The sequence below is a fragment of the Bos javanicus genome, chromosome 1 (assembly GCF_032452875.1).
Source record: "Bos javanicus breed banteng chromosome 1, ARS-OSU_banteng_1.0, whole genome shotgun sequence".
In the NCBI taxonomy this organism is placed as follows: Eukaryota; Metazoa; Chordata; class Mammalia; order Artiodactyla; family Bovidae; genus Bos; species Bos javanicus.
In genome coordinates, this window is record NC_083868.1 from 142,701,041 (window position 1) to 142,713,162 (window position 12,122).

Below are 12,122 nucleotides of genomic sequence, written 5' to 3' on the forward strand. Positions count from 1 at the left end.
TCTGAAAGCTCTCCTCAAGACTGAGACCATGGTCTTTGCTCTCCTTGACACTGTTTATTGATTTTTCTTTCTTTTCTGTTAAAAACTATAATTATTAAAAGAAAAATAAAGTAACCATGAGCATTGATTAAAAAAAAATAAAAGAAGAAAAAAACAAGAAAACATTACTAAAGATGGCAAAGAAGAAACCAAATTCATGAGAAAAGAACAAGAGCTAAAAAAGACAGAGCTGGTGAGATGCAGGTATAAGGAGACCATCCGGAATGCAGCCCACAAAGAGATGGAAAATACTGGAGAGCACACAGAGACTGGAGGCCCTGTGCTGTCCAGGAGGAACTCTAAAGGAAGAGACTGCAGAGACCAGGACTCTCTGAAAAGAGCTGAGAACAGAAGCAGCCCCTGCCATCGATGATGAGACATGGGGTGGATGCAGGGAATTTGGGGGAGGATCCAAGCAGAAGCGCAGGCTGGCTGACGCACCCCTACCCGCAGACAGAAGACGGGCTTGGAGACCCGGACCCCAGTTACAAGAGACACCTGAAATGTCAAAACACAGAGAGGACAAAAGGGAAGACTCGCACACACAACAGGCAAATAATAACTTTGAGTCTGCGGGACCAGCCAGGTTAGATGAGAAACTAAAGCCACAGTCACTGCAGGAGAGAGAGAGGGCTTCAGCAGGCGGCTGGGCGGCTCACCGAGGGCAAGTCTTCATCCTTAAAGACCAGACGCGCCTCCTCTCTTTGCAGGTCCACAGGCCAGTTTCCCCTCCTTGCAGGTCTGAGCCTGGACCTCAGTGAACCCGGCAGGTCATCCTGGGGGCCTGAGGACTGTCCAGCCGCACTCACACCTGGGGGCTGTGCTCCCCAAGCCTCGGGCCTTCTCCTCAGTCTCAACTTTGGTCCCATGGGGCTGTGGCACCCAGGTGGGCTCTGGGCCTGGGAGGTCCATTCACTGCGGGCATTGCACACAGAGGCCACTTTTGTCCTGTCTGGGAAGCTGGTGTTTGCCCTTCAGAATTGTCGCTGTGGCTCACAGGGCACCCTGGCCCAGAGGAAACACTCGAGGGTCCGTCCTCATCTCCTTCCTCTTAAGGATCTGCTTTCTGTGGTCACGGGCCCTCCCTGATACAGATTTGCACGTATTGGACTCGGCATTCGTATTGAGGAGACTCCAGCTCAAACTCAGCAAGGCGGTGCTAGACCATGGGGTCTAGAGGTTCAAGTTCACAGGATCAGTGTTTTTAGCCAGAGTGTGACATAGCCACCCGCAGTGCTCGGAGCATCTGTCAAATCCCCACCCTCTGGCTCAGCCACCGAGATCCCAGGAGCCCCACGTGTAGGTCAGTCCTCGAGGAGGAACACCTGTTGTCTTCAACCTGCACAGCCACCATACGAGGCATGACTTAAGCTCCTTCCTGAATCTTCTGCGTCTAAGAAAACAAACGTTTCTGCTCCCAGAGTCTGCCGGTGGACTTGGTACTTGGTAGCTCGTGTTTTATTGAAGGAGCCCCTCGAAAGCTCCTCCAGCACCCCCACTGACAGGGCCTCCTGGGCCCAGGGCACCTGCAGCTTCCCTAGAGGAGGGGCCACGAGAGCCAGGACTTCCTCGGGAGCCCCTCTCGCAGCCCTGAGCAACTCACATCGTGGGGGTGCCTCCCGGGGGGTGGGGGTTCTCAGCGCTTAGGGAAAGACTAGGTCCGCAGCTGCAGACGGTTCCGCTGAGGGCAAGACTTCACCGCAGGTCGGGATGTGTACACGGACTCCGCCGTCTTGGCAGGTGAGGGCCGTGAGGGAGACGAAGGCAGAGCTGTTATGGGTCTATCCTGAGACCGCGGGGTAGACCACAGGCCTGGGGCTGGGGCCCAGCTGTCCCAGGAGCTTCCCCAGAGGTGGCTGGGGCCTCTGGTGACAGCGGCCAGTGAGCACTGGCCTCAGAGTCCCCCCAGGTCCCCCAGTCTCACTGTGAAGGTGAGTCACCTTGTCCTTTTTTTCCCTTGGATATTTTATGACTAATCTAGTTTCATTTAAACAGACGTCCTTCTGGATGAAATCTGGCCTAAGGGCCTTATTCCCAGGAGCATGGCCTCCACTGTGATACATGGGACTACGTGACCAGCAGCCCAGCAACCCTGCCCTGAGACCAGGCTGGCAGGCAGCTGTGCCTGAGTTGGGGGTCGGGGGCGCCCGCTGCTCTGCTTTAGAATTTTACATTCAGAGGCACGGGGCAGCCCCCCGCCCCCATCATGTGATACGGGGAACCGCAGACGTGACGAACTGGAACTTGAATGCTGAGCTGGTTGGGCCGGGGAGCTGGCAGAGTGGGGAATGGCTGTGCCAGCCCCTCCCCAGTGACAGCAGGGCGCCCACCCAGGGTATCCCAGCAATAATGTGGTCTTCTCTTTGCTTTGGGCACGTGCAGTTTCTGGTTCGCCTCATACACAAGGAGCTGAGCTGCCCAGGGTCGGCGACAGGAAACCAGGTTCCGTAAGTGTCTCCCCTGCCCGCACCCTACCCGTGCCCGTCACTTATGTCCACTGCCGCCCCGGCTTCTCTGAAAGGCCACACCTCACCCACGGTCCCTGGCACTCTGCACATCACTCACTCTCATTTCTCCTTTCCTAATGAATATCAGGTGGGGATGCGATCCAGGTAAATCTTTTCTCAAAATAGAGTGAAAAAAAAATGCTGATTCAGTTGTTCCCTTTGGGCTGCAGCTTTCGGACAAATAGCAGCTCCCGGGCTCTGCCTGGCTCTGGCCCCCTTCCTTTGTCCTGTCCCCTCCGCTCTCCCCAAGGCCAGGGGAACGGGAGGCCTCAGGAGTCCTTGGCAGACGGGGAGAAGCGGGCACCTGGGCTCTGCGCTTTGGCGGTGAATTGAGTGCCGCTGGCCGGGTGACCAGCTGCTTTTTCTTCTTCCTCTTCCAGGTTTAAGGAGCACTGAGTCCTCGAATCCCATGAAGGAGGGCTGGGCCCATCCTTCACAAACTGTTTTTCAAGAAAAAGTTCAAATAAAGGATCCTGTGTTGAAAAGAATGATTTTGCCCTTGCCTTTTGCACATTCACCTGGAAAAGACACGCAAGCCACCTTGAGAATTCCTGGCACCTAGTCAGCCGGCCCGTGGGCTTCGGGCCATGGGAGGGGAGCCCATGGGCGTGCTGGCTGCCACCCACTGAGCCCCTCAAGCAGACAGCTCCCGGGCGCTGGGCAGCCCCTCCACGTCCAGAGTGACGGCGGCAGGACTGGTGTGGCACCCAGGCCAGCCCTGGTCTCTCAGGTATTACAGCACTGATGTCTGAGCGGGTGGAGCTCTGGCGACAGGAAGGCACCGGGGGACAGTAGGGACGCTGCAGGTGGTGGGAGAGCACGCAGCAGAGACGCCCTGCAAGGCCAGAGCTGACACCTGCGTTCACAGCAACGCGGAGCTCAGACCAAGGACGTCCCCAGCGCTTCCTCCTGCTCTTCACCCACCCAGAAACAGTCCAGGGTGGACTGCGGTGAAACCATCAAAGCCTTTGGACAGGCTGGAGGGCCACCACGGAACCCCGGAGGTTCCTGTCACTGGAACCCCAAGGGCCATGACGCCACTGGCCCCATGAGTGATTGCCAGGAGGACAGTGAGGCCAGGCCCTCCGCCCAGCCCTCTGTCCCCCCCAGCACTGCAGACCTGGGCCTGTCCTCGGAGACTCGGCACTGGAGCGGATTTATTTATTGAAATGTGTGAGGTGTTGTAGAAGCTTAGGAGACACAAGTGGCACCTTGTTATTTACTAAGACAAACTCCGGTTGTTCTCTGGCCACTTGTTTCCTCAGTTGTTGCCCTTTGAAATAAAATGTTAAAAAAAATAAAACTGAGACAGAATGTTGGTTATTTCTGCTCACATCACCATTATATTCAAAACAGAAAACTTCCAGGGAGAGCACGTGCCCTGGGTTTTCTCAGGGTTGGATCCTGACTGTGGTTTGGCAGCTAGAAGCGGAGACCGTTTCCAGCAGACAAGGGGTCACCCCGAGGCAGGCTGGGGCCTGGGAGCCTTTGCTGCAAAACTTGCACCTGGGCGAACCTCTTCTCCAGCAACAACACAGAGAAACTGCAAGGGACTAAAAGTAACTGTGTGCATGAGAGTTGGGGCAAATTCTGGTCAAAAGATACAAAAAGACCAAAAAACCCAATTGCCACTCCTGAAGAGCAGGGAGCAAAAGGAGGATTGAGCGTGCCCCTGCACTCAACACCACCTAAGGGGTGAGCAAGCCAGCTAAGCCACCCCTCCAGCCTGAGACCCAGACACTCCCCTCCCCCCTCCCCTCACCCCAGATAAGAAAGCAGCGAGCAAGCAGGTAACATGTTACTCTTCTCACTTCCCACTGCTGTAGCAGGGGCTCCAACAAAGCCTTGCCTGAGGTTCTTGTCCGGCCTCTAGTCAATCTGTATTGATCATGGGAGGCCAAGGACCCTGGTCAGTATCAACCCTGCTCGGGGACAGCCCCCAGTCCGCACATGGTACCCACTCTCCTGGGAAGGGCAGGCAAGGTGAGGGCTCTTCTGAACACAGAGGTCCTCACAAGGAGGTTTGCTATTTTATTAACAAAATTTACACACTTGGAAGGTTTCCTCCTAGGAAAGATAAAATTCCCATTTGTTAAAATGTTAGAGAAGACTTGAGAGTCCCTTGGGCTGTAAGGTGATCAAACCAGTCAATCCTAAATGAAATCAGTCCTGAGTGTTCACTGGAAGGACTGATGCTGAAGCTGAAGCTCCAATACTTTAGCCACCTAATGCGAAGAGCTGATTCATTGGGAAAGACACTGCTGCCAAGAAAGATTGAAGGCAGGAGGAGAAGGGGATGACAGAGGATGAGATGGTTGGATAGCCTCACGGACTCTATGGACATGAATTTGAGGCAACTCTGGGAGATAGTGAAGGACGGGGAGCTTGGTGTGCTGCAGTCCATGGCATGGTAAAGAGTCGGACACAACTGAGCGACTGAACAGCAACAAAATGTGGATTCCATACAGTTCTGTGCACAGTTCACTCCGCACATCCTTCTCTCCTCCGCTCTTCCCATCCTGTCTCCTCCTCCACCTCTGGCCCGCAAGCCCAGAGCCTTCTTGTCCTCCTTCCCTGGCCTGGGGTATAAACACCCTCCCCTCCTGACTGGTCTCCAGGAATCACAGCTGCCTGAGTTTTCTGTGCCCTGCAGACTGCAGGCCCCCTTGCTGCCACACAGCCCCTGTCCTTCTTTATTTATTATTTTTTTTTCCTGTCCTTCTTTAGACACTAAATTGCATAAACAAGGCCAGGATGAGACTGATATAATCGTGCCGTTAAGTGATGCCCAGGGAATTCTTTTCTAATAAAATCTGGAACCCACTGCCCTCGCCTCAGAGCACAGTTCTCTGGGGCCTGAGCTGGTCAGACAGCCAGATGACCCAATTCATTTCTGCACCTTCCCCGAAGAATAGCCATCCTCTGCTATGGTTCAGCAACAGGAAGTTTTGAGGACGCGGTCACTGTTTTTCCCAACTCGGGAGACTAAGGTGTTAAAAGAAAATCTTCCATGACCCACGAAGGCAGGAGGGCGGCCTCCTGAGCCTGCCGAGGGACAGAAGACAGCGCCCTTGACGGCCCCTTTAGAGAAGGACGTGCACACACACTTTCTTAAACCAGTTTAGCTGAACCATCCTCTACCCGTGAATGGAAGAGTTCGTCCTGACTTTTAAGGAAAAAAGTATATGATTTCACTATAAAAATGCATCATCGTTTCACCCGGAGCAGTAGCTGAGATAATATCCTTCTGCAAACAGCCTGCCCGAGGTGCCTGCCTGCTTGCATTCATATGGAAATAAGACTGCCTTTCATGAATATCTATGTCAGTGAGATTTTCCTATTCAAATCCACAAAAAATGCCCCATATTGAAATGCAAGCTTGTGAGAGGGGCAGCAAAGGAGCCGGAGAAGTCCTTCAATCACAAAGGAGAGAGAAACTGCTCCCAGAAATTCGCCATAATAAAGAGCCCCCCAGATCATAAAACCAGAACCCCCTCCAATTGCCAGCTTATAAAATCTAGTAGAAATAAATTACCAGGAAAAAAATGAGCTAGAAAAAAAAATACAAGTCATAACTTTTTATCATTAGATTCAGTACACATAAAACCACTCTGCCAAATTGCTGTGGAAGTTTGTGAATGCTTTATTCCTGTCTCTGTTTAGCTTTTTTTTTTTTTTAATTTCATTGGCGTATAGTTGATTTGTAATGTGTTAGTTTCATGGGCCCAGTAAAGCGATCCAGTTATGCATATATTCTTTCTTTTTCAGATTCTTTTCCCACATAGGTTACTACAGAATACTGAGTGGAGTTCCCTGTGCTATACAATAGGTTCTTGTTGATTATTTTTTAACAGATTTTTTCAATGTAGATCATTTTTAAAGTCTTTATTGAATTTTTTGCAATATTTCTGTTTTATGTTTGGTTTTTTTGGTCGTGAGGCATATGGGATCTTAGCTGCAGGGACTGAACCCACACCCCCTGCATAACCACCGAACCACGAGGGAAGTTTCCAATTATTTTAAATTTGGTAGAGTCGGACACGACTGAAGCGACTTAGCAATAGCAGCAGCAGCAGTGTGTATGGGCTTCCCCGATGGCTCAGCAGTAAAGAATACACCTGCCAATGCAGGAGATGCAAGTTCGATCCCTGGGTCAGAAAGATCTCCTGGAGGAGAGCATGGCAACCCACTCCAGTATCCTTGCCTGGAGAATCCCATGGACAGAGGAGCCTGGCGGGCTACAGTCCATAGGGTTGCAAAGAGTTGGACACAATTGAGCACCCATGCAACAACTCAGCGTGTGTATGTTAATCCTAAACTTCTAATTTATCCCTCTCCTCATCCCAGGTTTCCCCTTTGGTAGCCATAAGTTTGTTTTTGAAGTCTGCTTCTCTTATCATGAACTGTAACCGGTGGCCCACCAGCCACACCTCGGATAGGAGATAAACTTGCCAGTAAGGGTTGTGCTGCGTGGTGTGGCTTCGCCCCAGGATGGGGTGGCAGGGTGGAGGGCTTGCAGGCTGGCCGTGGGCGTGCTGGAGCTGCTGTGAGTGGCTCACACAGGGCGTCACGTGACGTGTCCCACGGAGCCTCAGCAGCCTGGCTTCCAGGGCCCCCCGGCACACTGGGAAGTGCCGACAATTCCTCTGTGGACTGGCCCGGCGGCAGGCTTCCGTTTCTCCAAACCAGAGCCCTTGTTTAAAGTCAGAAACAAGTGCTGTTCGAGGTACTAAAATATAAGACGTTTTCCCTCTTCCCGGGGAAGGGGCAGTGGGAGGCAGGGTCCTTGGGGCAGCCGAGGGTCCAGCCTCCAGCCCCACATCACTGTCACAACCAGCTTTGCTATAAAACATGGACCCCAAAAGAACACCCTCCAGTACTCCACACAGCACTCGAGGAGCAGTCAACCCAAGGGCAGGGCCCGGCGACTACAGTGATCACAGCCCGTGAAGCCGCTGCTTACCCCGGGCTACGACAGGGCCCGCAAGCCTGAGGGAAGGCTGGCTGCTCTAAAGGACCCGGGATCAGAGTCGGCCGAAGGAGCTGGCATGTCCCCGCAACTCCGAGCTGCCCTGCACGTCGGTCATGCAGCCCCTTCAGGCGTCTTCCTCCAGGGTGTCCAAAATGCCCCTACCACCAGGATGCAGGTTTCGGCTCATCCTCCACGAGCTGGGAAGGTCTGGCTCGCCAACTCCAGTCAGGCAGTCCCTTTCAAGCTACCATGTCAGGGGTCAGCCTGGTGTCTCTGCCCCTGCAGGCCCAGACCTTCTGATGTTTTTCTAAAGAAGCGTGGTAAGTGTTGTATCCCCAGCCTGTCTCCACCCTGCCACGGCCGAGGGTGCTGAGTGACGGGGGTGTTTTACCGAGGCCCTGGCAGTGGGGCTCCAGGGCAGTGACACTTTCATGGGGAGCAAGTTCCCCACCAAGAGCCAGACTCCCCGCCCCAAATGCAGCACAGGAGCTGGCGCCCTGCACCCACACAAAGCCCGACCCTGAAACTGGTGAGTCGCCGGCCCAACTAAGATGCTCCCGTGACAGGACAGGAGCATCACCTCCAAACTCACTGGGAGGACCTCAACTGAGGACCTGGATGTCTTAACAAAGTGCTGGGTCCCTGCTAAGCCATCGCAGGGCGACGCCCGCAGCTCGGAAGGTGGAAGACAGGCAGGCTGCGAGGGACTTGCCAGTGTTTACGGGTCAGACCCCTCTCCTTTCCGGAGGTCTTCTCAGAACCTGTGTCCTAAACATTGTTTCCTTGCCTTTTCCCATCAGCTTTACTTACTGCTGTTTATTTCCCAGTAGCACCAAATGGCTCACGTCTGGCCAGGACGCATTGCACACGTGTGAAAGTGTTCACAGATCTACCAGCATTTAAAATAGATCAATTTAGATTATTTTTACTGCTTTGAGTCAATCTAAACTTACAACCTAAAGCAGATAACTCTGGCCAAAAGATGTCTCTTTCCTCGAAGTCGATGTGACTGGGTTCCCGTGTGGGTTGCGTTTGGCCAGGAAACCTGTAGGAGAAGCAGGCAGCTAGCTCCAGAGGGCAAGCGCTACAGCGGCCACTCCACACATGCACCAGACCCCAAAGGCCGAGACCAACACTGCCTTGCCTCCACCCCGGTACCCAGAACCGGCCCAGCCCCGAGGGAGCCCCTCACCCCTTCAAGTCCAACCAATCAATGATCATCGCTTCACAGTCGTGTAGCCGGTATCCAGGGCAGAAGGTAGAATGTCACCCCGACCCCGGAAAGAGCCTGGGGCCTCCCTGCCTTAACAGCCAGCGCTGTTCTGACCTCGCTGGTTTCCCGCACGGCGGTGAGCGAGGGTGAGCGTCCTGTCGTGTGTCAGCACCGCTGGGCTCTTGTGCAAGCCTCTTAAGAACTGTTGTCTACTGCCCTGTTGGAATGCTGGCCTTTTCTTTCTGATTTGCAGAGGGCTTCTGCAGTTGGTTCATGTCTCTGATGGTTGCTTTTGCGCTTGGCTGGTTGCCAGCGCCCACTTGTTTATCAGCCACTGATTCAGGTGCTGCCAGGGGCCTTCATGGACGTGGTTTGTTGTTGTTGTTGTTCAGTAGTTAAGTCATGTCCGACTCTTTGCAACCTTATGAGCTGCAGCGTGCCAGGCTTCCCTGTCCTTCACCATCTCCCAGAGTTTGCTCAAACATATGTCTGTTGAGTCCGTGATGCCATCCTTTTATATATATACACATGTGTGCATGCTAAGTCACTTCAGTTGTGTCCAACTCTTTACAACTCTATGGACTGTAGCCTGCCGGGCTCCTCTGTCCATGGGATTCTCCAGGCAAGAATACTGGAGTGGGTTGCCATGCTCTCCTCCAAGGGATCTTCCTGATCAAACCCACATCTCCTATGTCGCTTGCATTGGCAAGCAGGCTCTTTACCACTAGTGCCATCTGGGAAGCCCTATATATATATATATATATATATATATATACACACACGCACACACACACACACACATACATACATATGTATATATGTTTTTTCTTAATTGGAGTGTTGCTTTACAATGTGCCGGTTTCTGCTGTACAATGAAGTAAATCAGCTTGTGAATCCCCTCCCTCTTGGACCTCCCTCCCACCCCCCATCCCACCCCTCTAGGCCATCACAGAGCACTGAGCTGAGCTCCCTGTGCTCTACAGCAGCTCCCCACGAGCTGTCTTTATGTGTCTGTGTGCAAGTATGTATTTGTGTGCCTGTGTGCATCTGTGTGTGGCTTATATGTCCATGAGTGTACGGTGTGTGTCTATGTTACATGTGTGTATGGTATATATGTGTGTCTGGCGGGGGGTGGCGGGAGGTGGGAGGTGGGGAATGCACATCTAATCCCCTACCGGTTCTGTTTCTGTTAGAACCCTCACCTGTACAATACCTCCCTCTATTGTCTACATGTTTGTTTGAAGGGGATGTTTCTTATTTTTATAGTCAGCACAAGTGGTAATTTTGAAAGCAGGGGCAACACTTGAAAGAGAGTCCACTCTTGCAGGCTTATGTTTCAGCGCATTTTCCCAGGGGCTGCAGCAGAGGCAGGGCTGTGGAGCCCGGGGCCCTGCCACACCCTCAGGGACCTCAGCATCACCAACTGCTCGAACTTGGCCTTCAGAACCCCCAGCCCGGGAGCCGCACCCGTGGAGAAACATTGTGACTTCAAACCTATCGGTAGGCTGATGTCCTTCTTTCATCCAACATGCACACTGCCGAGTGTGGAGAAAGGCAGTAACACTCGGGGTGAGAGCACCCTCTGCTTCGTGGGGCCGATTCCGTGGGGCCATGAACTGTGACAGCAGACAGACCAGCAGTGTCCTGGCGGGGGTGGGGCAGTTCTAGGAAGAAACCAAACCTGTGGGAGGGGACAGGACAGCAGGGGTTACCTTACATCACGTGACCGTCTTTGGGGAAGGGATCGTTGAACAGAGGACTCAGTGAGAGGACGGAGCGAACCATCCAAGGACCTGGGGAGAGGGCGGGATGGTCAGTGGGCACCGGCCACAGAGGGCTGCCGTTTTAACCAGGATGGGCCGAGCCAGGAAGGCAGGATGGAGGGGCAGGGGAGGTGGGGAGAGGGGACAGGACCCTTGGTGGGTGAAGGGGTGGGTGGCGGGGATGACATGGGAGGTCCTAGGGACCGGGGACCTGCTGGAGGAACGGTGGTAGGTGGTCTGGGGGTCAGTGGGCTTTGGCGCAAAGACTCAGGAGATGGTGCTGATAAGAGGCTGAGGTTGACCATGGAAACAGGGACAGATGTGGTGGGGGAGGGGTGAAGTTGGGAAGTTACTGGTTAGCCATCGAGGATGAATTAGAGATGGAAGGGTCAGAGGAAAGCGGACCTGGGTGAAGGCTTGATTTTGGCCACAAAATCACAAGCTCAGAGCTGCCAGAGGTCACTTGACAGCAGAGGACACCGAGGGCCAAGGAGAGGCGCAGAGGACACCCGTCAGGTGTGCTGGCCACTGTCCCTGCCCACCGTCCCCTGTAAATGCTGAATCCAGGTGACCTCCGGTCACTGAGTGCCCTGGACATGCCCTTGTCTCTATGGCAATCGTTCCGGCCACCGTGCCTCATGCCTCCACACCCAGGGGACCAGCCATGTTCCAGGGGTTCTGGTCACTGGTGGACAACCAGGGACTCCCCCACAGCTAAGGGGTTGGGGGTAATGGGACCTGAAAGCCTGCAGGTCTGAGAGGCAAGACCTGTTTTGTTTTCTTCAGTTCTCTGTTAACAGAAGCCAGAAATCTTTGCTACCACTAGAGGGCGTCCCTGCGCTGAGTCACAGAGGGACCTTGGGAAGGATGGCCAGGGCCCTGGGGTTGGGGGTGGGGCTCATCTGCAGGGGCTCCCTGGGCCCCCAGCCAACCCCCGAGCTGCCCCCTGAGCTGCCCTCGCTGGCCGGGTTGTCAGAAGGTCCCTTTGCTTCCATGTCACACTTAATATGGTACAAGAAACCAAAGAGCCAGCGCCATGTGTCAGGTGGCCAGACTGGCAAGGGGATGGGCGGGCCTGGGGGCAGAGGGGAGGAGGGTGGACCCTGTGCATCCAGGCGGGCTGATGGGGGGCCTAGGAGACCCCGACCTTTGTGAAGCTCAGCTCCACCTTGCCGTGGGGTGACGCTCCATCACATTCAGTCACCACCCATGCTCCCAACACTTGTGAGCCCTCATCTTCCCCTCCATTTAAAGAAGTAGCGGAGGGGCTGACGTCCAGACAGTCACCTGCTCAAGCTCCCTGAGCCCCTGAGCCAGGGTTAGCATCCACGCGTCTGACCAAAGCTCACTGTCCATCTCTCCTTCTCCAGGGAGGCCAGAGAAACTCAGGCTTCCTTGTGATTTTGTTTTTGTTTTAATTTTTACTTTTCTATTTTCTAACACCAAAAACATTTTGTGCTGGGATATAGCCAATTAACAGTGTTGTGGTAGTTTCAGGTGAACAGCAAAGAGAATCAGCCACAGGCGTACATGTATCCGTTCTCCCCACACTCCCTTCCCAACCAGGCGGCACATAACATTCAGCAGAGTTCCATGCGCTAGGGATTTGGGGAAGGTCATGCACAAGC

The 12,122-nt window shown here is 53.7% G+C and overlaps 1 protein-coding gene across 6 annotated transcripts in view; it reads left to right on the plus strand.

Annotated features, from left to right (window-relative positions):
- The window catches only part of SLC37A1 (solute carrier family 37 member 1), a 102,615-nt gene extending 98,755 nt beyond the window's left edge, over window positions 1-3,860 (plus strand). For 5 of the 6 annotated variants that reach the window (XM_061422394.1, XM_061422419.1, XM_061422401.1 and 2 more), the window contains 2 exons: window positions 2,422-2,486; window positions 2,927-3,860. In XM_061422394.1, the coding sequence (XP_061278378.1) occupies window positions 2,422-2,486; window positions 2,927-2,942 (81 nt within the window). In that variant the 3' untranslated portion in view covers window positions 2,943-3,860. The other variant, XM_061422436.1, reaches the window with a different exon arrangement.
- The last annotated feature ends 8,262 nt before the right edge of the window (window positions 3,861-12,122 follow it).